The 24,916-nt window shown below is 43.2% G+C and overlaps 1 protein-coding gene across 4 annotated transcripts in view; it reads left to right on the forward strand.

The window, feature by feature from the left end:
* The window catches only part of LOC110292285 (protein argonaute-4), a 44,755-nt gene that overhangs the window by 13,978 nt on the left and 5,861 nt on the right, over positions 1-24,916 (forward strand). For 3 of the 4 annotated variants that reach the window (XM_029476146.2, XM_021159525.3, XM_085838949.1), the window contains exons 4-15: positions 2,485-2,666; positions 2,832-2,968; positions 3,067-3,201; positions 4,046-4,133; positions 6,925-7,072; positions 7,457-7,576; positions 7,718-7,846; positions 8,039-8,172; positions 9,462-9,646; positions 11,094-11,253; positions 15,390-15,705; positions 15,838-15,972. In XM_029476146.2, the coding sequence (XP_029332006.1) occupies positions 2,485-2,666; positions 2,832-2,968; positions 3,067-3,201; positions 4,046-4,133; positions 6,925-7,072; positions 7,457-7,576; positions 7,718-7,846; positions 8,039-8,172; positions 9,462-9,646; positions 11,094-11,253; positions 15,390-15,705; positions 15,838-15,972 (1,869 nt within the window). The remainder of the gene's footprint in view (positions 1-2,484; positions 2,667-2,831; positions 2,969-3,066; positions 3,202-4,045; positions 4,134-6,924; positions 7,073-7,456; positions 7,577-7,717; positions 7,847-8,038; positions 8,173-9,461; positions 9,647-11,093; positions 11,254-15,389; positions 15,706-15,837; positions 15,973-24,916) is intronic. The other variant, XM_029476147.2, reaches the window with a different exon arrangement.

Here is a 24,916-nt window from a genome sequence, read left to right on the forward strand (position 1 = left end):
AGATGGAATTTGAAGAGTCAAGCTTGTTGCAGGCACGTTTTCTCGCTGAGCACTTGGCAAGCTTCCTCCTCTTCCTGCTGCTCTTCTTCTTCTTGCTGTGGGGCAGCACACATGGTGGTGACTGCTCAACCACTGAGCCACTCACAGCCTCCTTCACCTCAGTTCTTGGGACAGTGATGATAGACTGGTTACACTTCCCACAGTCATTGTGTCTTCGCTGGTAAGGAAGCAAGAGCAAGACGTAAGGAGCCCTGCAGTTACACTGACTTCACATATAGTCCATATTTTTCACACTCACAGTGAACTTGAACAGTGTACTGCCTGCCTAAATGTAATAACAGGGTTTTCCTAGCTTCACTTAGGAGAGTAGTACCACAGCGCACTCTTTAGCATGTATTTTAATAGTAAAAAAAAGTGCCAAGTAAGGTGGTGCACATCTCCAATCTCAGCATTTAGGAGACAGAGGCAGGAGGATCTCTGCAAGTTCCAAGCCAGTGTGGTCTGCCTAGGAAATTCCAGACCAGCCAGGGTTATATAGTGAGACTCTGAGTCAAAACAAGACAAAACAAAACAAAACAGTGAAAAATTATATCTTTTAATTATATTTATGCAAATGACTGTGTGTGAGTTTGTAGACATGTACATATGGTTCTGACAGAGGTCAGAAGAGGGCATCAAATCTTCTGGAGCGGGAGTTATAGGGTATTGTAAGCCCGTAATATTTTAACATTAGGGATTCTGAAGTGGCTTGGTGGGTGTAGTGTAATCCAAGCCAGGAAATCTGGATTCTATCCCTGGGAACCTATATGGTGGGAGGAGACTCCACAGGTTGTCCTCTGATATCCACACATGTGCCATACTACATACTCATCTACAAATATGTACATGTATATACTCATTGTCTTAGTTAGTGTTTTACTGCTGTGAACAGACACCACGACCAAGGCAACTATTATAAGGACAACATTTAATTGGGGCTGGCTTACAGGTTCAGAGATTCAGTCCACTATCATTAAGGCAGGAGCATGACAGTGTCCAGGCAGACATGGTGCAGGCACAGCTGAGAGTTCTACATCTTCATCTGAAGGCTGCTAGCAGAATACTGGCTTCCAGGCAGCTAGGATGAGGGTCTTAAAACCCACCCCCACAGTGACACACATATTCCAACAGGGCCACACCATCTCCCTGGGCAGAGCATATACAAACAAACTGTACCAGACAATAAAGGAATGAATAAATAAACAGATGTAATAAGCGTTTGGAGAAGGTACGGAAGGATGGCTCAGCAGTTAAGAGCTCCTGCTGCTGTTTCCAAGGGCTGAGGTTGGTTCCCAGGACTGACATCAGGCAGCACAACTGCCTATAACTTCAGCTCCAGGAAAGTCCATCTCTCTCTTCTGGCTTCCGTGGGAACCTGCACTCACACACAAAAAAAGATAAGGAAGAAAATATTCTAAACATTGACTTTCAAGAAGTACTTTTAAATTTAAAAAGGTAGTGTTGGAGAGATGGTCAGTGGTTAAGAACCATTGTTGTTCGTGCAGAGGACCCGGATTTAATTCTTAAGCACCCACGTGGTGGTTCATAACCATTTGTAAATCCACTTCCGGGAGATCCAACACTGTCTTCAGACACACCACAAGAGGGCATCAGATCCCATTACAGATGGTTGTGAGCCACCATGTGGGTGCTGGGAATTGAACTCAGGACCTCCAGAAGAGCAGTCAGTGCTCTTAACTGCTGAGTCATCTCTCCAGCCCCAGCCACTCTGTTCTTAAGAGCATTCACATTGTTGTATTCTTGTAGCCATCATCTACTCAAGAATTTTTCTGTTATCTTAAACAGAAACACTCTACCCACTAAGCAGTAGTTCCCATCCCTCCCTGCTCTGGAGCCCACCATTCTACCTTCTGTTTCTGTGACTCTGTCCACTCTGAGTATCTCATCTAAGTAGAGTCATCAGTATTTGTCTTTCCATGTTCGGTTTATTTCACTTAGCATAATGCTTATAAAGTTCATCTGCAATGTAGTGTTTTCCTTATTTATTTATTTTAAATTTTTAATTTATTTACCTTTGTGTATTTATGTATGTATTATGTATGTATGTATGTATGTATGTATGTATGTATGTATGATGGGTTCATGCCTGCCATGAATGCCTGCCTTTCATACGGAAGATAGAGGACAGCTTGTGGGATTTGTTTCTCTCCTTCTACCATGTGGGGCCCAGGATCAAACTCGGGTTATTAGGCTTGGTGGCATAGCATTTACCTACGATTCCATCCCTCTGGCCCCTTATTTTTAATTATTGTACAATACTTTCTATTAAATTATTTATTTACTTACTGAAAATTGAATTTCCAGTGGTCTGCATTTATAAAAAGTGTTAAGATAAATATCCATTATGCATATGCCATATGGAATATTCTTGGGGTCTTTCCTACAACCATTACAAACCTGTTTGTATGTATGTATTTTCCCTAGATTGATATGGAGGTGACCCTCCCAGGTGAGGGTAAAGACCAAACTTTCAAAGTGTCTGTGCAGTGGGTGTCAGTTGTGAGCCTTCAGCTGCTTTTAGAAGCTTTAGCAGGACACCTGAATGAAGTCCCAGATGACTCAGTACAAGCACTTGATGTGATTACAAGGCATCTCCCCTCTATGAGGTCAGTACCTTACTTTGGATCCCTTCCCACAAATATCAGCCTTTTTGACAGATAATTCTTAGCCATACAAGAGTTCCAACATAAATCACCATTCCACCTTGATTTCAGTTCTCAAACTGATGTCCAAATGTCTTGCATGAAGTATTCAAACCTTTGTCTCTTCAGGTACACTCCAGTAGGCCGGTCTTTTTTCTCACCTCCTGAAGGTTATTACCACCCTCTGGGAGGGGGCAGAGAGGTTTGGTTTGGCTTTCATCAGTCTGTGAGACCTGCCATGTGGAATATGATGCTCAATATTGATGGTGGGTTGGAACTCCATCTGCTAACTCTGCTTTTTGTTCGTTTAGTTTGGGTCCTTCACTTTGCCTTGATGCTTAAGTACCCTTTCTCTGTTTGTTAGTATCTGCAACTGCTTTCTACCGGGCTCAACCTATCATTGAGTTCATGTGTGAGGTTTTAGACATTCAGAACATCAATGAGCAGACGAAACCTCTAACAGACTCCCAGCGTGTCAAGTTTACCAAAGAAATCAGGGGTAGGTATTCATGATAATGTCATCGTGACTTGAGTGTAGCACAGTACGTGTGTCATCTGGACCTGAGCCCCACAGACCTGGGTTCTCTTCCTAGCCTACGTCGTCCTAGCAGTGGGACTTGGGATAAGTTCTTTAGCTGTGTTAGTCAGTGTATACTTAGACTTGAAAATACACACCAGAACATATTGGTACTTATACAAACTTACTGAATGAGTGAATTAGAGGTCAGTTATGTAGCCAGACCTGGTATTGCATGCTTGGAATCTCAGCAGTCAGGAGCCTGTGGCCGGAAGATCACAAGATCAAGGCTAATCTGAGCTGTGTAGAGACCCTGACTCAAAAAAAAAAAAATGGTTGAACATCTTAGACCATCTGGGGCCTAATTTAACTTACTTAGCTTAGACATTTTGCCTCTTTATGATTAAATTGTTGCCATATTCTTGTAACTCTTATTCTGTATTTTTTTTTTAACTTTTCATGTATGTGGACAAATCTCTATTATCTGCATGAGAATTCTTTCCAGAGTAATGCACTCATTGACTTTAAAAAACAAAACAAAACAAAACAAAACAAAACCAAAAAAACCAGAGTCTCATTTCATATCTCTGGCCGTTGTAGAGCTCACTCTATAGATCAGGCTGGCCTCTAATTTACGAAGATCTGCCTTCCTTTACCTCCTGAGTGCTGTGATTAAAGATGTGTCCTACCATGCCCTGCCACTCGTTGACTTTTTAAAGACAATATTTGAATCTAGTTTCTTAACTATGATTTTAATTAAAACTGATATTTTAGGTTCTCTCTCTCTCTCTCTCTCTCTCTCCCTCCCTCCCTCCCTCCTCTTCAGGTCTTAAAGTTGAGGTGACTCACTGTGGACAGATGAAACGAAAATATCGAGTTTGTAATGTGACAAGACGGCCAGCCAGTCATCAAACGTATGTGGATCACATGTAAAATAATATGGGAGCCATACATGACAGTTTAGTCCTGTAATCTCTAAGATGAGACCGAGGAAGGGGGATTGCTGTGAGTTTGAGTTCAGCCTGAACTATCCCAAAAGACCCTGTCTTAAAAAAATTTTTTTTAAAAAATCACAAAATGAGCCGGGCGTGGTGGCGCACGCCTTTAATCCCAGCACTTGGGAGGCAGAGGCAGATGGATTTCTGAGTTCGAGGCCAGCCTGGTCTACAAAGTGAGTTCCAGGACAGCCAGGGCTACACAGAGAGAAAAAAAAATCACAAAATCAAAGAAAAAGATAAAGAAAGGAAACCCAAATGAACAGTAAAATTTGATACCAGTTTGATAACAGAGGAAGCTATTGAACATCATTGGAGAAGATGGTACACAGTAGTGTGGTTTTCAGGATCACAGGAGTCTTGACTTACCATCAAAGCTTTAGAAGATATTTGAGGGACTTGTGATTTACTATACCTTTTACCTATACTAAACATAGGTCAACTTCTAACATTTAAGAATGTAATCATCAGGGCCTGGAGAGATGGCCAATCCATACAGCACCTACTCTATAGCACGAGCCCCTGAGTTTGGATCCCCATTACCCACAGACAACCTAGGCATGGTGGGGAACACTCTAGCGCGAGCCGGGCAGAAATGGGAGGATCCCTGAGCTTGCTCATCAGCCAGCCTAGTCACTGACTGAGTGCTCTTTAGGTGCAGCGAGAGACTCTTTCTCAAAAAGCAAAGTGATCGAGGAGGCTGCATGTTGACCCCTGGCCTCCATATGCACACACACGCATGCACACATATGCTATGTACATACAAACACAAGTAAGACTTTTAAAAAGGAATACAATACTTGTAATCAATTACTATACTGTTGTTATTTTCAGTACAGGATGACTCTACTAGGGTCTAGCCATCATACAGGCCTTCATTGGAAGACAGATACTGCTTTGAATATTTGTGTAGCTGTCCTCCCTTCCTTTATAGCTCCATGTTGCTCTCAGCTATTAGTGCCTGTCTCTAGCAGTGTGTTCTTTTCCTCTTACTCAATCTTGCTTTTCTAATCACACAACTTGTGGTGCATTGAGTTCTGTGCCTAAGTGAGAATAAGTATGGAAGTGCCCATGCACTTACTGCATGTGGCAGATGCATTCTTGTCCTCAGGATCACTAACCTTTTGTCTGACATGAAAGATTGGCTTTTGGCTCTCCTAAATAGTGTTTAAATACATATCAATCTTACATGATTTGGGTTATTCAGGAATTCTTTTCTTGTTATAACTTTGTGTCCATGGTTTTCTCTCTCTTTTCTTCTCCCTCTTCTTCTCCCTCACCCCTGCCCCTCTCTCTCTCCTTGCTGTCTGTCTCTCTCTTTCTGTCCCTGTTTTTCTGTGTGTGTCTCTCTCTCTGTCCCTGTCTCTTTCTGTTTCTCTCTCTCTTTGTGTGTGTGTGTGTGTGTGTGTGCATTCACACACACACACCAGCATGCCATAGCATATATGTGGAAGTCGGAGGACAAATTTTAGGAGTTGCTACTCTCTTTCTACCATATGATCCAGGGATTGAACTCAGGATATCGGGCTTGTAAAGTGAGGGATTTTATTTTATTTTATTTTATACCTCTTAATCTATCTTCCTAACCTGTGTATTTAGTCTTGTTGCCTCCAAACTACATAATTTGCCTTGGCTAGGAATCTCAAATCTTAGAGTCTAAAAACGTGGCCTCAATAACTATAGTCATTCATTTAGAAAAAGTTTATCTTGAGCAAATAAAATTATGTGGATGACTCCAAGTATACATCGCAGTAGCCAGCAAGATAGGTTGAAGAGAGGGCCTAGTGGTTAGAAGAACTTGTTATTCTTGCGGAAAAGCAGGATACAGTTCCTAGCACCCACAGAGCAGCTCCCAGGTGTCCATAACTCAAGTTCCAAGGGATCCGTGGGCCTCTGCTGACCTCAGAGGCAACGGCATGCACACAGTGGACATAAATATTCCAGCCCGGCCTCAAACATGAGGTGGTTCTCTTGCTTCATTCTCTTGAGTGCTTAGGGTTTCGGGTGTGAGCCACCAGACCTAGGTCTTCTGTGGAAAAAAAAATTTTTTTGAATTAAAGGTTTTTTTTTTTTCTCAGCTTCAACAAAAATTGAAATTTCATTGGACTTGTTCTGGTATAATACTAAAATGACTTCACTGGAGTACTCAGACTTTTTTTTGGTGGTGGTCTGGGGATTGAACAGAAGGCTTTATGCATTCTGCACATACACCCTTCACTGTGCTTGGCCCCTAGCCCTGACCATTGTCCTTTCTTTCATTATTTGTTTGTTTGCATTTTCTTTCTCTCTCCCCCCTCTCCCCCCCAATCCCTGTCTCACATACACACTTGTCAGTCTTGGTAGCAAGAACCTTCACCTAATGAGCTATCTTGCTGCCTCCCCCAAGCCCTTTTTGAGAGTCTTATATAGTCCAGGCTGGCCTATAACTTCCTATGTAAGTGAGGATGACATTGAGCTCTTGGTTCTCCTGCCTACATCTCCTAAGGGCTGAACTATAGGCATGTACCACTGTGTTTAGTTAAGTGGCTTATGGAGTGCTGCCGAGCAAACACATGGTTCTGTGCATGTGAAACAAGCTTTCTACCCTCTGAGCCACAGCCTCAGCCCTTGGCCATTGTTTCTTTAGTGACTAGCCAACATAGAAAATGTTAGTAGGCTTTGCTTACTTGTTAAAGAAGTAAAAGTTTTAAATCGACGTTCTTTCTCCTAGCTTCCCTTTGCAGCTAGAGAATGGCCAAGCTATGGAATGTACAGTGGCTCAGTATTTTAAGCAGAAGTATAGTCTGCAGCTGAAACACCCCCACCTTCCCTGCCTTCAAGTGGGGCAAGAGCAAAAGCACACCTACCTACCACTCGAGGTGAGCCAAGTGACATTCTTACCTGCCCCTGAGGTGAGCCAAGTGACATTCTTACCTAACCTCTAAGCACTCGGACTGGGTGGGTCTCGTTGCATGCCTTTAATTAATCCCAGCCCTCAGGAGGCAGAAGCTGCTGGATCTCTGTGAGTTTGAGGCCAGCCTGGTCTATAAAGTGAGTTCCAGGATAGCTAGGGTTACACAGAGAAAGCCTGTCTTAAAAAACAAACAAACAAGGTGTTATAAACTTGTGGCAGAGTTTAGTCTTTTTGAAGAATCCTGTGCATATAAATTTATTATATAACTATTTGTTCCTGGAAATAGACAAAGACTTCATGCATAGAAGCCCATTTCTATGAAACCCAGCTTCTCTTTGTCTCTTTGCAGGTCTGTAATATAGTGGCAGGACAGAGATGTATAAAGAAGCTCACAGACAATCAGACATCCACCATGATCAAAGCCACGGCAAGATCTGCTCCTGACCGACAGGAGGAAATCAGTAGACTGGTCAGTAAGGCGTGTCTTCAAGATTAGCCATCTGTGAGCTGAAAAAAACAAAACAAAACAAAACCTAAAAAAGCATAAACAGCTCCGGAGGGGACACAGTTCCTGTTTGCTCTTATAGATGCAGGCTTTCCATTTCCTTAGGTGAAGAGCAACAGCATGGTGGGTGGACCTGACCCATACCTGAAGGAATTTGGGATTGTTGTGCACAATGAGATGACAGAGCTCACAGGCAGGGTGCTTCCGGCTCCAATGCTGCAGTATGGAGGCCGGGTAAGCCGCTTCCACACCAATCAAAAATAAATGCACCTTTGAATTTACCTGTAGTCAGTGCTCTCTATTGCTTCTGACTTCTACTGTACCAAATAAAGTTTTGTTTGTCCCCCTTCAACATAAAAATGGTCTTAGATTGTAATATCTTTTCTCTTTTCTTTTGTTTCTTTTTTTTGTTTTCTGTTTTTAAAGAATAAAACAGTAGCCACACCCAGCCAGGGTGTCTGGGACATGCGAGGAAAACAGTTTTATGCTGGCATTGAAATTAAAGTATGGGCAGTGGCTTGTTTTGCGCCTCAGAAACAATGTAGGGAAGATTTGCTAAAGTGAGTATCCCGTCTTCAGCTCAGTAATACTCCTTCTAGATATGACATGCCACCTTTCTGTGTCTGTGCTGGGTACACTGGCACCGACCCCCGATGCCCAGTTACGTCTTCAAAACAAAATTAAAATAAAAACAAACAAAACCCCTCTACAGCCAAGACCCTGCACTGTATTGTAAACTGAGAATTCTCTGAGAGTCTGACTCAGCGTCTACACATTTCAAGTAGGACCTGGTGACGAGGTTCACCAGAAGCTGTGAAATAGACAGAGCAGGAGCAATGCCATTTGGAAAAACTCTCCTATTCTTAGGAGAGCCTTTCCACGGGCATCGCGCCTTTCCCGGGGAAAGGAGAACTAGCATTTCTTTGGCAGTTGTAACTCACTAGGTGAGCTTGCTTTGCTGCAGGAGAACTGCCTCAGAGTTGTGTCATCTCGTGCAGATGCACCTTCTGTGTGAGGAAGGAAGGCCACGAGGAGGGTAAAGAAAACCCAGACACAGAACTGGGGTGAAGCCAAGGAACCCTAGAGGAAGGACATTGGCAAATGTACAAAAGCGGTTACTTTGATAATAAGTCTGGTGGTTCACACCTTTAATCCCAGCACTAGGGAGGCAGAGGCAGATGGGACTCTGCAAGTTTAAGGCCAACTTAACTCTACATAGCAAATTTCAGGCCAGCTAAGACTAAATAGTGAGAACCTGGCTTATGTATAGATTTAAATAATTTCTTAAATCCAAAATTTAAACTTCAGAATGAAAAAATAATTGTTGGTTTCTTGAACCAAATCTGTCTTGCAAGTTTGTTTCTAATTCTAAACATCCAGACTTGAATATGAAAGCATGTTTACATGTTCTGAGTTGAACACAAGCTCACCTACTCTGCCTTTACCAGCCTTATCAAAATATGCGTTACCCGAAACTGGGACCCTCTTCTTTTTTTTAAGCTCTGAATTACTGATTTGATTATTTAAAAAATATTTTAAATATAAATGCTATTCTAGTCTATAAAGCTCAGATGAACTGTAATTTTTTTAGAAATTAAAAATGGGGTTTGAAGGTATAGCTCAGTGGTAGAATGCTTGGTTAGCATACTTAGCTCTGGGTTTCATTTCCAGTACCACAAAAAATAGTAAAAAAATTTCAGACTGGTACCTGTTAGCTCACTAATACCGATTGTTCTGTTTTAACTGCTGTGGTACAACTGCCAATCTGTTTTTGGCAACTGCGTAAAGACTTGTGTTTGTTTACGTGTGAAAATGAAAGCGCTGTGTACCGCTGGTTTTATCTTAACAGGAGTTTCACTGACCAACTTCGTAAAATCTCCAAGGATGCAGGGATGCCCATCCAGGGTCAGCCATGTTTCTGCAAGTATGCTCAAGGTGCAGACAGCGTGGAGCCCATGTTTAAACATCTGAAAATGACATATGTGGGCCTGCAGCTAATAGTGGTGATTTTGCCTGGGAAGACACCAGTATATGGTATGAACACTTGTGTTTTTTCGAGACAGTGTTTTTCTGTGTAACCCTGACTGTCCTGGAATTCACCCCATAGACCAGGCTGGCATCAAACTCACAGAGATCCACGTGCCTCTGCCTCCCAAGTGCTGGGATTAAAAGCATGTGCCTTTACTATAAGAGTATAAACACTTAATGTTGAATGAGAGATGATTCCAAGTCCTAGGTATGACAGACAAAGCTAGGTGATTGCACGGTCCCAGCTGTGCGTTGTTAGTGGTCTAAGCCACAGGGACTCAGGCGTGTGTACAGGCAGATAGCTCAGTGGTAGAGGACTTTGCTTTGCAAACTCCCTGAAACCTTGGAAAATGGTGGGATTGGGGCATGATGATATGCTCTGCCATTCCTTCCCCTCTTCTCCCCCAACCCTTCTCCCCTTTCCTGTTGACACAAGATTTTATGTAGGCTTGCCTTGAACTCATGTGATAGAGAATGGCCTTGAACATTGGATCCTCCTATTTCTACCTCCCAAGTCCTGGGATTCTAGGAATGTAACTCCACAGCTGACTTAGGTGGTACTGGGGACTGAGCTCATGGCTTCATACATGGTAGGGAAGCACTGTATCAACTGAGCCACACCCAGGCCAAGATTCCTTTCTTGTTCTTCTTTGCTGTCTATTCGCAATAGTCAATGGCCTCTGCTCCATGTAACCACACCCTTCTCACTCTGAGACCCAACTTAGTAGAGCAGACACTGTTTAGAAAGTTGCTGGCCACCATGTTTCCCTCTCTACATCTGGGTACAACTAGCTTTACCCAACCTGGTGGGAAATGCTGTGTGGGCCATCCATAGTCCAGGGAGCTGGAAGGCGCAGAACATTCTAGTGAAGAGCACTTAGGAATATCAGAACGGGGCAGTAGACTGGAGTTGGGGGTGAGGGGGCTGCTGCTCTAGAAGAAGATATGGTAAGTTTGTATCTGCTGTGGGATGAGTGACAGGCTTTTCTCTTGGTGACCATCTGAGTTAGACTGTAAGGTCACACCAGCCCCTAAGCTTCATCACACACCTCTAATCCTCTCTATCTGCGTCTTTTGTCACCTCTTATTAATCTCTAATGTTTAGGGGACCAAAGTAAAACTGAGAGGGTGGTGTGTGCTCTGAGGAGGGTGGAGCTAGGAGATTAATTCCTTCACCAGACCAGTTCTGAGGGATAAGAAACCTCAGGGGACCGAGCAAGTGGAGGCAGGCAGCACCAGAAGGATAAAGGAAGTGGGCTGGCTTTCAGAGCTGCAGGCAGGAGAAGAGGAGAGGCTGCTCTGAGGGTTTAGCAGGAAAAGTGCTGGCACCTGAGCCTCGCACGCACGGAGCCCTGTGTGCAGGCTGTAAACGTTCTGGTCTTTGCCCTTCACTCACAGTAATCAGGTGACCAAGCCTTTCAAAGGGAGCTAATTTATTGACTTGTTTTTATAGCGGAGGTGAAACGTGTCGGAGATACCCTTCTAGGTATGGCCACACAGTGTGTCCAGGTCAAAAATGTTGTGAAGACCTCGCCCCAGACCCTTTCCAACCTTTGCCTGAAGATAAACGCAAAGCTTGGAGGGATTAACAATGTGCTTGTGCCTCACCAAAGGTAAGTTCGGGGCTTCTCTTTCCTACTAATCTAAAGTATGTCATTTATGACAAGGAACACACTTTCCAGCCAGATATGATGGCACACACCACCATTACTTGGGGGAAAATAAAGCAGGAGGATCGGAGGATCATGAACTTCATGCCAGACTAGGGTACATATCCAGGCCTTGTCTCAAAAAAGCCAAAACAAAACAAAATTAAAATAAAAACAAACAAAACCCCCAAGGATTTATTTGCCAGGTGATAGTTCATATTTTAATCCCAGCACTCAGGTGTCTGAAGCAGGCCATTGAGTTCCAGGCCAGCCTTACCTACAGATTGAGCTCCAGGCTAGCCAAAGCTACACAGTGAGACCCTGTCTCAAAACAAAACAAAAAATAAAATCAAGGTCCGAGATGTGGCTGAGTGGGAGAACACTTGCCTAGTGTGTGTAAGGCCCTGGGTCTCATTCCCACAGTGCAAAGCAGAGAAACAAAACATCTCAAACATGCATCGCAATGGCTCGCTCTTTCTTTCTCTCTTTCTTTCTTTCTTTCTTTCTTTCTTTCTTTCTTTCTTTCTTTCTTTCTTTCTTTCTTTCTTGTTGTGTTTTGTTTTGTTTTCTGAGACAGGGTTTCTCTGTGTAGCCCTGGCTGTCCTGGAACTCACTCTGCAGACCAGGCTGGCCTCGAACTCAGAAATCCGCCTGCCTCTGCCTTCCAAGTGCTGGGAGTAAAGGCGTGTGCCACCACTACCTGGCTCAATGGCTGTTTCTTATGTAATGTATGTAAACACATGTACCCACTACCAGTAAGACTTGAAGCATTTCCAGACTCTATCAAGCTCTCTCTTGTCACTCGCTAACTCCCAGGGCCAGGCTGTAGCTTACTGGTCTAGAGCTTACTTATTACATGAAACCCTGAGTTACATATAAACAGGTAACCTCAAAAGAAACTATCCCTGACCTGTCATATAGACTTGTTTACCAGTCACCTTCCTGTAAGCAGAGTCACTGGGGCAGTATGCTCTGTTTAGTTTGTCTTCTTTTTTCTTCTCTATTTTCCCTTTTTTTTTTTTTTCTAAAACAGTGTAGCTTTAGCTGTCCTGGAACTCACTCTGTAGACCAGGCAGGCCTCAAATTCACAGAGATCTGCCTGCCTCTGCCTTCAGAGTGCTGGGACAAAAGGAGTGTAGCATTCTGTCAGGCTTATCTTCCTTTCCTTAACATTATGTTTGTGCAATTCACTTAACATTGTTGCATTTAAATAATTTTCATTGTTATGGATTACTTTATTAAGTAGGTAAAATTCACATAATTTTGTCTGTTCTTTGATCAATATTATATATTCATTGTGCAGTTCTACAGTATTGATAGATATAAGCATTGCTTCTCTTGTGTGGGACTCCAAGTGAGGAATTGCTGCATTACAGAGAATGAGTTACAGAGAATACACAGATTTAGCCTTAACAGATGCAGTCAGGCATTTTCCAACCTGTCTCTCCCACTTTACATTTCCACTGAGAGTTCCAGTCGTTCCAGACCATCATCAATACTTGGCGTATCGGTGCTTTTAATTGTAGCCATTTTCATGAAAAGCAATAGCATCTTCCCATGATTTTAATGTGCTTTTCCCTGATTGATGATGATAAGCATGTTTCAGGTTAGCGTTGGGCATCTTCTGTAAGGTGCCAGTTCATTTCTTTTGTCTGTCTGTCTGTCTGTCTGGTTAACTTTTTGTTTGTTTTAGGATAGGATCTCAGAGTTTCATGGAGACTAAAATGGTCGAGAGATAATTAACTGAAAAGGACCTTGAGTGTCTGCCTTCTGATTTATTAATAGTTTGCTTGTTTATTAATTTATTTGAGACAGAATCTGTTCTGTCCAGGTTCGTGTTAAAGTGAAGGGCTTGGTTGGAGAGATGGATCAGCAGTTAAGATCTCTTACTGTTCTTGCAAAGGATCCAAGTTCAGTTCCAGGCACCCACATCAGGCAGCTCACAACTGTCTGTAACTCGAGTTCCAGGAAATCTGAAACCTCTGAGGACATCTATACATGAAGTGCACATAAACGGACACAGGCACATGCATGCAGTTAGAAAACAAGTCTTGCCAGGCTTGGTAGTGCACACTTTTAATCAGAGGAGTTGGAAGGCAGAGCCAGGCGAAATCTGTATAAATTCAAGGCCAGCCTAGTCTACATAGTGAGGTCCAGGATAGCCAGGGCTACACACTGAGACCCTGCTTAAGTGATCTTGTTTCACAAGTAGCTGAGATTACAGGCTTGTGCTACCATATCTACATCTGAATGGGGAGGGGGATAAAGCAACAGATTTCTTAAGGCAGAGGCTGTAGCGTGGTGGTAAACACTTGCCTAGCATTTCACAAGCACATACTGGTCTCCAGTCCCACACGGAAAGAAAAGATGAGGGGAGGAAGGGAAGGGAGGTAGGGAGAGCCCGGGCTGAGCCTGAACTTCTGGCTAAAGCAATTTTAACTTCCTGAGCAGCTGGAGCTACAGATGCCTACGACATGGCTTCTTTGCCCATTTTTATATTGCGTTATGAGATAATTTTATTGATTTGTAGTCACAGTTTTATGTAGTTCTGGTTATAAGTCTTTGATAGTATATAGGTATTGCAGCTATGTTACCTGTGCTGTGCTTTGTATCATACTCTGATAAGCAAATTTATTTTTGTTATTTAATTTGTTATTGTTGTTACTTAATTTTATATGAGACAGGGTCTCATATAAAGCCCTAGCTGGCCTGAAATTAACTACATTGACTTCAGGCTAGCTTCAAACTTGTAGTAATCCTCCTGCCTCTGTTTCTGGAGTGCTGGAGTGCCTATCACCATGCCCAGCTCTAAGTAGTGACATTTAAGGAACACTTTGTTGTGCTGCTGCTGGGTGTCAGCCACTGCATCCGCCCTCCATCACTGAGCCAACCTCCCCCCGCCCCCCCCCCCCCGGCCCCCCGGCCTGCCTCAGAGAGGCCTAATGAGACTGAGTTCTCTCCAAGCCAAGTGATGGGCTTTTGTTTAAGTTTCGACTTCTCAGATTAGTTCAGGAGTAACCAAACGTTAAGGCAAGGTGGTGCTGGGGTCAACAGAGTACTGGCCAGGATTGAGAGATTTGGGGATTGCTGCCAATGTGAATTTTTAACATATCTGGTCCTCAGTTCCTTGTCTCTGAAGATAATAACATCTGCCTTTCAACTCCAAAATACTATTTTTATATGAGCTCTTAGATGTGAAAAGTTTCTCTAAGGGCTGTAGTCTGTAGCCTTGGCCACTTGCTGTTTTAGACAGAAGGTGAAGCTGAAACCTTCCATACAATTCTCATCTTTGTCCTTAGATAGAAGAACTGGGACACTGACTGATTTTGTATTTTCAACAAATATTTATCCAATGCCAAGTATGAGCTAAGCAAGATTCTAGGTACTAGTAATGACTACAATATAACAACATACCTACTCTTTCCTTTTCTTTTTAATACTTTATGTATATGAGTACTCTATCTGCATATCTGCCCCTGCAGGCCAGAGGAGGCCGTCAGATGCCACTACAGATGGTTGTGAGCCGCCATGTAGTTGCTGGGAATTGAACTCAGGACCTTTGGAAGAACAGCCATCTCTCCAGCCCCCAAATTCCTACTCTTTTGTTTGTTTGTTTGTTTGTTTGTTTGAGACAGGGTTTGTCTGTGTAGCCCTGGCTGTCCTGGAACTCACTCTGTAGACCAGGCTGGCTTTAAACTCAGAAATCCACCTACCTCTGCCTCCCAAGCACTGGGACTAAAGGCATGTGCCACCACTGCCCAGCTCCAAAATTCCTACTCTTGTAGAGATTATATTTGTGTAGGTATATATGCAAATAAAAATAAATAAAATATATGGTTTAAGTGATAAATATTATGTATAAAATTTAAGCATATATAATATATTATAAATAAATATAGCATAAGTCTATGTGAAGCAGATAAGAATGGATTTGACCCTCTTCTCTAAATTTCACCAGTTAAAGAGAGTTGGCTTTTGGAAGGTTAGTGCTCTTTCCTGATGGGCAGAGGGTCCTCGTTTCTAAGATTATACCTGCAGTTATCTCTGCTGATATATTTTTCTAGACTCATTGATGCCACTGTCTTCTTAAATTCGGACAGGCCCTCAGTGTTCCAGCAGCCTGTCATCTTCCTGGGAGCAGATGTCACTCATCCGCCCGCTGGGGATGGGAAGAAGCCTTCTATTGCAGCCGTGGTGGGCAGCATGGACGGCCATCCCAGCCGGTACTGTGCCACCGTCCGCGTACAGACATCTCGACAGGAGATCGCCCAGGAGCTCCTCTACAGCCAGGAGGTCGTGCAGGACCTGACGAGCATGGCTCGGGAGCTGCTGATTCAATTCTATAAGTCCACGCGCTTCAAGCCCACACGCATCATCTACTACCGCGGAGGGGTATCCGAGGGACAGATGAAGCAGGTGCTCCCATCAGCCCAGTGCCATCCTACCAGCACTCTGACAGAGCGCCCTCCTTCCTGTCACTGGAGACCCGAGACCTGAGGGATTCTAGGCAAGTTCTCCATGAAATAAAATTCCCCTTCTGTCTCCTAGGTAGCTTGGCCGGAGCTAATAGCAATTCGAAAGGCATGTATAAGCTTGGAGGAAGACTATCGGCCGGGAATAACCTACATTGTGGTACAAAAGAGGCACCACACACGACTCTTCTGTGCAGACAAAATGGAAAGGGTAAGGAGACATGCTGTGAGCTTCCTCATCTGACCGCGTGGCAAGTACATGTGGCTTTGAGGAGGCGTTTACAGTAGCCCCTAAAACCCCTGTGTCGAATAATAATTTAAACCATGTATTAACCACACTTGAATTTAGATGGCCAGTTCTATCTAGATAGCACAAGTGTTAAGCATGAATGCTTTTCTCGTGGGACTAAAATGCAGGTTTCTACAGTTTTGGAGAGGGCATTGGAGAATTATAGATTAGTTCCTTTTGTTATCACTGTAACAAAACCCCAGACAAAAATTTGACTTGGGCTCACAGTTTGAGGGGATAGTCTGTCATGACTATGAAGTCACCGTGTTGGGAGCTCCAGGCAGCTGCTTGTAGTCCATCAGTCAACTTTCACGTGTGGGTTTTTGCTGCTTGTTACTGCGAATGCATGAGCGATAGATAGTTCTAGGGTGTAAGGCAGAATCACCGCCGTGATTTTATATCAGTTTAGGGAATTACTGGAGTATCTACTTGGAAGAATTATGATGTCATACTTATTAATCACAGGCAAGAGACTTTACTTCTCGAAGCCACAATGAAAATTTATGATAATTTGACTTAAGATTTTTCATTTATGTATGTATGCATGCATATAAGTATATGTGTGTGTAAGTATGTATGCATGTATATATGTGTATGTATGTATTTACTTACTTATTTGCATGTGTGCATGTGAATATGTGTAGGTGTGTGCATCTGTACATGCATACAGAGACCAAAAGCAGGCATTAGGTGTCCCCCTCTACTATTCTCTGCTTATTCATTTGGGGCAGGGTCTTCCCTGAACCTGGGGCTTGCATTTTCTTGGCTAGGCCCCCAGTGTTCTTCCTGCCTTGGCCCCACTTCAGACCTAGTGTTAGAGGCATTTACTGGGACACCAGCCCTTAGGATTATGAAGCACGAGCTCTTAAATGCTGAGCCATTTCTCCAACTCCAGACTTTAGAATTGCCAGTTTTATGTTACTGTGAAAGCAGTCTGCATTCTGTAGTAACTGCACTTTAATAGTGATCTCTTATAGTGTCGCCACTGTCACAGAGTAAACAGTAGGCAGACTGCAATGTGCTATACTACTAAGCTATGATATTCAGAAGGTTATCTAGGTTAGGTGAAATCTTCATTTACAATGACCTTATTGGACATAATCCCTTCATAAAGCGAAGAGCATTTGTGTTCTTACCTGTGAAATGTGATAGTGAACAACATCTAGGCATGGTGGTTACACAGCTGTAGTTCCAGTAGTTGGGAGGGTAGAGCAAGAAGATCATGAGTGGCAGGCTAGCCTGAGTTATCTTGTCTCCAAAGAAGGAGCAAGTGCAGGAGATGGAGCTAGCACACACAAAGCCCTGCATTCAGTTCCTCAGAACTGAATATCTTCAGTGACATAGCACATCCAAGGCTTGCTTATGTCCTTGAGACCCTGTCTAAGAAAAAAGAGAAATAAAATCTATTTCAAGAGGTATGATAAAGGTTAAATTCATAAGTGAGTGTTGTTTGGGGTATAATTACCAGCCCTTGATAAAAAACATTTCTATTTATTTTATTCATGATTGAATATTTATGTTTAAAGTGGGTAAGTTCCAAGAGTACTTGGATGTCAGATGGCTGCTTTCTGGATACTTTCTATGATGCTACTTCATTTATGCAGCCCTGCTCTCCCTCAAGCCTAGGAAGGCTCAGACCTGCTCTGCTGCTTGATCATCAAGCTGGCTGGCTCCTCCCATTGTTTTCCAGGACAAAAGTTGTCTCTTTTCCAGGAACCAGATGTTTGGTTTTGGTTTCTGAGTTGCAGGAGACAGGCGTTCTTTCCCCCATCATCTCCAGGTCTGCCAGCCAGTTTACCGTAAATCTTCGTCCTCCAGCTGCTCTAGCTTTGACTCTGAATTCTTAGGCTTTGCTAATCTAGATCATCTGAATGCTTGCCTGAAACTGAAGCAGGAAATATCCTGCCACCCATCTTGTATTGCCATGGTTTCCTCTCTGTCCCGATGTAAACGTGCTGTCCATTGCTGTCCACTGTGGAGTGGAGAGGAAATCCAGGACCTGAATTGTTGTACCCCTACCCTCAGTGCTGGTGATAGAACACAGGGCCTCAAATAGATTTGCAAGCAGTTTACCTCTGAGCTGTTGTTGCCAGACCCTGAATTATTTTTCTATCCTATAGCTCTGTTCTTTGCCATCATCCAGGATCGGTGCTCCAGTTCTGTAGTTTACTTTATACCCTGACCGATATCTCCAGTTCTCTTGCTTGCCTCCAACTCCAGAATACATCTACTTGCTCATTTGCTTTGCTCCGACTGACTGATGGGAGTTGCTGGCTGAACAAACCATGTATTCAGTCATGAGCCGTGTTATACACACACGAGAGCAAATCTCAAACCTTAAGACGTTGTGAACCTCTTCTCATTGTTCTATCCCCCATTAAGTGCTTATCCCATTTTTTTAAAGTCCTATCCATGATGTCTTAATGATAACGAAGACCTACCTTCTTCTGTGTCGTGGTGGGCATAGCTGCCTTCAGAATCCTGCCTGTGCTGTCTGGGAAGCTAGGACCTAGAAGGCATGGATGTGTCCGTTGCTCACCTGCCCTCTCCTCCCCAGTGTGACCTTGTTCTTCCTCATCTCCTCCTCACATCTCAGGCTCATCTCCGCATCCGTGCCTGTGGCTCAGTGCTTGCTGCCACACTAGTCAGTTAATTTCTTGTGTGTGTAGGTGTGTGAGTAGGTCAAAGGACAAGTGACATCTAGGTTCCAGCGATGGAATGCAGGTCATCAGCCACTCAGCCAGCTCACAGGCCCTCATCTTCCTCACTCCACAAGTTGTTCAGTTCTTCCTCATTTCCTCCAGTCAGCATTGGTAACTGCTCTCCCTCTCTCTGGCTACCTTTTCTTTTTAACTTTATAAATTCCCTTTTAGAAGAACAGTCACTTGACATGCCGTCTGTTCCTCACATCAGACTTCATACTGGGATTTTCAGGGAGTAGGAAGTTGAAGAGAGAACTAAAATTGTGCCTCTGTGCCTTGTTCACCTCCAACCAGGTCAGATTCCCACAATGACCTCTTAGCCACATTTAAGGCAGCACAGCCTTCTCTGGCTTTAGCAATATGAATTTCCAGGCTTCCTACCTGTCTCTGCAGTCAGATTCCCTTTACTTCAAAAAAATTAGATTTGTTTATCTTATTGCATATGTATGAGTGTTTTTGCTTCATGTATGTATGTGCACCACATTCATGCCTAATACCCGCGGGGGTCAGAAGGGGCTTGGGGGACTGATTCATGGGGTGTGCAGTTACAGATGTTTGTGAGGAGTGTAGATGCTGAGAATCAGACCTGGAACCACTGAGAGACCACGCGCTCTTAACCACTGAGCCAGCTCTTCAGCCCTCCCTTACTTCTTCTCGTTCTCAGTTTGATCCCATCCACTTTTCTAGGCTCACTTGCTTATCAACACCAAATCCATATCCCCACCTTATACTGCTCTGTCTGACTCCTGATTGGTACTTTGAATTGTCTACAAGATATTGTCCCTGAGATGCTCCCTGAGCATCACTCACATCACTCTCCACAGCCCCTGCTGTGTAGTGGTGATAGCAACAACGATTCATTTCCTGCTCATATCACTCATTCACTGTGTCCCTGCTGCAGCTGTGACTCTGTTGTCCTCCCTCTGGAACCTAGGCTGACAGAGCCTATCTGGAAGCTTGCCAGTCAGTGTAGCAGAAGGGACAAAAGAAAAGACAAGCTGGGTGCTGGCTCTTAAGGCTTCTGCCCAGAAGTAACACATTTTGGACCACAAGCAATTTACATGGCCACTCCTGTGGTAGCTGGGTGGAACTTTATAATCTTCCACAGGGAGTGGTACAGAAATATTTGGCATCAGTGATACAGTCTACCATAAGCATGTCAAGCAAAACACGTCTAAACCTCCCACTTATTGCTTAATCCCCACCCAAAACCTCTCCTACTTCTCCTTAGATTCTGTTGCTTGGCATCACTGGGTTTTATGTTAGCCAAACTACAAACTTAGAGTCATTTTTATTTTTTTTTTATTTTTTATTTTTTTTTAAAGATTTATTTATTTATTATATGTAAGTACACTGTAGCTGTCTTCAGACACTCCAGAAGAGGGCGCCAGATCTCGTTACGGATGGTTGTGAGCCACCATGTGGTTGCTGGGATTTGAACTCTGGACCTTTGGAAGAGCAGGCGGGTGCTCTTACCCACTGAGCCATCTCGCCAGCCCCAGAGTCATTTTTAAATTCTTCTCCTGCCTTATTGTCCCTGCCATGTCTAGTTTGCCAAATAGTCTTCTATGTTCTGCCCCCAAATCTCTCTCTCCTCGAGTGTTTCCACTACCCTAGGCTGGAGACTCGTGGCAGTCTCTGTTGCCGTTGCTCCTTCATCCTGCTCTCAGGGGTTGGGCTCTAAAACAAACCCCACTGCTCAGAAGGCTCCAAGTGTCCTCCAGTGCTTACAAGACACCTTTCTTTGCTCCTTCATGTTTTTTCTGGGGAGCCAAGACAACACATTCATTTCTTCTTCCACTGTGTCCTCACGGTGTCTCCCATTTCCACTGCATTTCTTTATCTGGAATGAGCACATCTATCCCAGGCCTTTTTGTTGTTTATGTTAAAGTATACTGTTAAGTGCCTTTTTAGGTAACAGTTGGACTTTATGATTCAGACTAATGCAGATAGTTTTGTTTTTATCGGATATTTTCTTCATTTACATTTCAAATGCTATCCCGAAAGTCCCCTATTCCCTCCCCTCTGCCCTGCTCTCCAACCTACCCACTCCCACTTCCTGGTCCTGGCATTCTCCTGTACTGTGGCATATAATCTTCCCAAGACCAAGGGCCTCTCCTCCCATTGATGGTCAACTGGTCATCCTCTGCTATATATGCAACTAGAGACACAAGCTCTGGGGGCTACTGGTTAGTTCATATTGTTGTTCCTCCTATAGGGTTGCAGTCCCCTTTAGCTCCTTGGGTACTTTCTCTAGCTCCTTCATTGGGGGCCCTGTGTTCCATCCCATAAATGACTGTGAGCATCCACTTCTGTATTTGCCAGGCAGTGGCATAGCCTCACAAGAGATAGCTATATCAGGGTCCTGTCAGCAAAATCTTGCTGGCATAATGCATATAGTTCTGTTTATACTGAATCTTTTTTAAAATGGTGTTGGACATTGACTCTAAGGTCTCACACATATAACAAGTGTGCTGTCATCCAGGCCCCTTTTACCTTTCTCTCTCTTTTTTTTTTTTAAGGTTTATTTATTTATTATATGTAAGTACACTGTAGCTGTCTTCAGACACTCCAGAAGAGGGCATCAGATTTTATTACAGATGGTTGTGAGCCACCATGTGGTTGCTGGTATTTGAACTCAGGACCTTCGGAAGAGCAGTCGGCGCTCTTAACCACTGAGCCATCTCTCCAGCCCTTACCTTTCATTTTGAAACAAGGTCTCACTAATTTACCTAGATTGATCTTGAAGTCACTCTGTAACCTGAACAATCCTTAACTTTGAGGTCCTCCTGCTTGCATTTCCTGACTGGCCAGGCTCACAGGTTGGGGTCACCAGAAAAGCCTTTTGTACTCAACCCTTTCCTGACCCTAACTTTTGATTAAGCAACAATGATAGGAATTTATTTCTTGCTTATAATTTTCCCTCTTCCAGGGTGCCGTATAAATATGAATAGAAACATGTAGCTTTGAGTTTGGCTTTTCTTTTTTTTTTTTGGTTTTTCGAGACAGGGTTTCTCTGTATAGCCCTGGCTGTCCTGGAACTCACTTTGTAGACCAGGCTGGCCTCGAACTCAGAAATCCGCCTGCCTCTGCCTCCCGAGTGCTGGGATTAAAGGCGTGCGCCACCACGCCCGGCGAGTTTGGCTTTTCTTATTTAGTATAGTGTATTGAGGTGTGCCACCCTTTGCTGAGTTCAGACATGACAATATGGACGAGCTACAGTTTATCCATTATCCTGGGCTCAGGATGCATCTAGTGTTTTCAGATTTTATCCCACTTTATTTATTCATTTATTTAGAGACAACGTTTGCTGTGTGTACTGGCTAGTTTTGTGTCAACTTGACACAGCTGGAGTTATCACAGAGAAAGGAGCTTCAGTTGAGGAAATGCCTCCATGAGATCCAACTGTAAGGCATTTTCTCAATTAGTGATCAAGGGGGAAAGGCCCCTTGTGGGTGGTGCCATCTCTGGGCTGGTAGTCTTGGTTCAATAAGAGAGCAGGCTGAGCAAGCCAGGGGAAGCAAGCCAGTAAAGAACATCCCTCCATCGCCCCTGTATCAGCTCCTGCTTCCTGACCTGCCTGAGTTCCAGTCCTGACTTTCTTTGGTGATAACAGCAGTATAGAAGTGTAAGCCAAATAAACCCTTTCTTCCCTAACTTGCTTCTTGGTCATGATGTTTGTGCAGGAATAGAAACCCTGACTAAGACACTGTGTACCCAAGATGGCCTCAAACTTGCAACCTTCACGCTTTAGTGTCCTGAGTGCTGAGAGTTCTGGTGTGTGCTACCATACCAGGCTCCCCTTCCTTTTCAACTCCTCCTTAAGCTATAAGATACAGTGTGATTACTCCCTCCCTCCCTCCCAGCAATTCTAGTGCCTTTACCTATATCACTCTGTACCAAAGTGCGTGTGTTGTGGAAGTCCATTCATTTATCCATTCTGCCATTGGCTCTTAGACTTAACATTTGCAAAGCCCATAATTGTTGAGTTCAGTGTGTCTGGTTCCCATCGCCCCAGGCATTGTACTGACATAGCTTTAGGTTTTTATCTGTAGAACCCTAGAGTTTGTTTTTGTTGTTTTGTTTTTGGATTTTTTGTTTTGTTTTGTTTTGTTTTGTTTTTCAAAACAGGATTTCACTGTGTATCTCTTGCTATCCTGGAACTCTGTAGACCAGGCTAGCCTCAAACTCAAAGATCTCCCTCCCTTTGCCTCTTAAGTGCTGGCATTGAAGCTGTGTGCCACTACCACTCAACATCCCTAGAGATTTTTTAAAAAGACATTCTGTGGTTAAATAAGTTTGGAAACACCATCTATTTTGTTCTCTTCTTAAATATCATACGTGATTAAACAGTGGTTTTGAGAAATTACACATTAGAAAAGTGTGTGTGTTGTGTGTGTTTTGTGTGTGTGTGTGTGTTTGTGTGTGTGGTGTGTGTGTTTGTGTGTGTGTCACTAGACTCTGAAGCCACAGCCTCACATGTGGCAGGCATGTGCTATCCTCTGAGCTGTATTTCTCTCTCTAAACAGCCTTATAAACTGTGCTTTAACGCAGAGTTCCTCACATTTGACAAAAAGCACTTAAGTATACTGTAAAAACCAATATTCCTACAGGACACATTTCAGGAAAAATGCTAGACCCAGTATGTTCTTGTTTCTTTTATTCACAGGGGATATAAGACTTCCTAGTGGGTGCCTGAAACACACACACACCACAAACACGCATATATACACACACACACAGAGTACACAACACATACTCACACAAAACATATACACACACACTCCACACCCCACATACACAAACATAATGCACATACACACAACACATACACACTGCATATAACACACACACACAGAACACATGTGCCATGCATACACATAACATACATACACATGCACAACATATACACACAACAAAGAGGCATACCACATCACACACACACGACAGACACTTTTTTCTAAACATACATGCCTGTTGTGGCATTTAAACTATAAATTAGGCATAGTATAGATCAATAATAATAAAAGGAAGCCATAAACTGTAATAAACTTATGTGAATCAGTCATGGTATCTCAAACCTGTAATCTTAGCACTCAGGAGACTGAGATAAAAGAACTGTGGGTTCAAGACCACCCATACTACTAAATGGCAGGCCATCCTAAGTAATACAACAGATATTGTCTCAAAAAACAAACACAGAGGTAACAAAAGCAACATGTGTTTTTGTCTCTCACAAAGTATCTCCATTTTCCAATGCACTGTGCTAATATTTTGAGCATTGGCTGACCACAAGTAACTGAAGCCATAACTTGAGATAAGCAGGAATTACTGTAACTCATTATGCTTTCTCTGCTTCAGCTGGGTACCCAAGCTTGATATGAATTTGAAGGAAGACTGCTCTGTATTCCAAGTTCTTATATGCATTGTTATGTAATTCACAGCTTGAAGGAAGGCATAGTAGTTAGAAAGTAGTCAAATAAACCCTATGGAAACATATGCCTCCATGCTATTAAACTTTCTCATAGTAAAGCTGACAGAAACAAAATTTAATTTGTTGCTGTTCAGTGCATTTCTGCAGTGTCCCGATCCCCTTTCTAGAGCCTTAGGGTTTTAGAAATGCAAAAGGTCATGACCTGATTTTTATAGATGATTAGATTGGGACACAAAGATATTCTGCTCTGTTCAAGACTGTGAGTACTGGCCTGGCTCTGAACTATCTTCTCAGTCTCCATGTCATCAGAGGCTTCTGATAATCATGTGCTAGAACGTCTATCTAGACATAGACAGACATAAACGTAGAAATGGACATGACAAAGACATAGACGTAAACAAAGACGAAGACAAAGACCAAGACGAAGATGAAGACATAGACATAGACATCACATAGAAAAAGAAATAGACATAAAGACATGACATGACATTGACAGAGAATAGATGAAAACAAAGACATAGACAAAGATGAAGACATAGACGTAGACGTAAATGTAGACATAGACATGAAGACATGGACAAAGACATAGGACTGAGCATATAAACATTAGTTTTGTTGAACCTGGTGAACCAGTTTGAAGAACTTGATGTTATCTTTTACTGAAAGCTGTGTGTGTCGGGAATTCTTTTTCTTTCAGATGAGGAATGCAGGTCATTTTTTTCTGGAAAAG

This window comes from Mus caroli, unplaced genomic scaffold (genome assembly GCF_978045245.1).
Source record: "Mus caroli unplaced genomic scaffold, Mus_caroli_1 scaffold_6, whole genome shotgun sequence".
NCBI classification, from domain to species: Eukaryota; Metazoa; Chordata; class Mammalia; order Rodentia; family Muridae; genus Mus; species Mus caroli.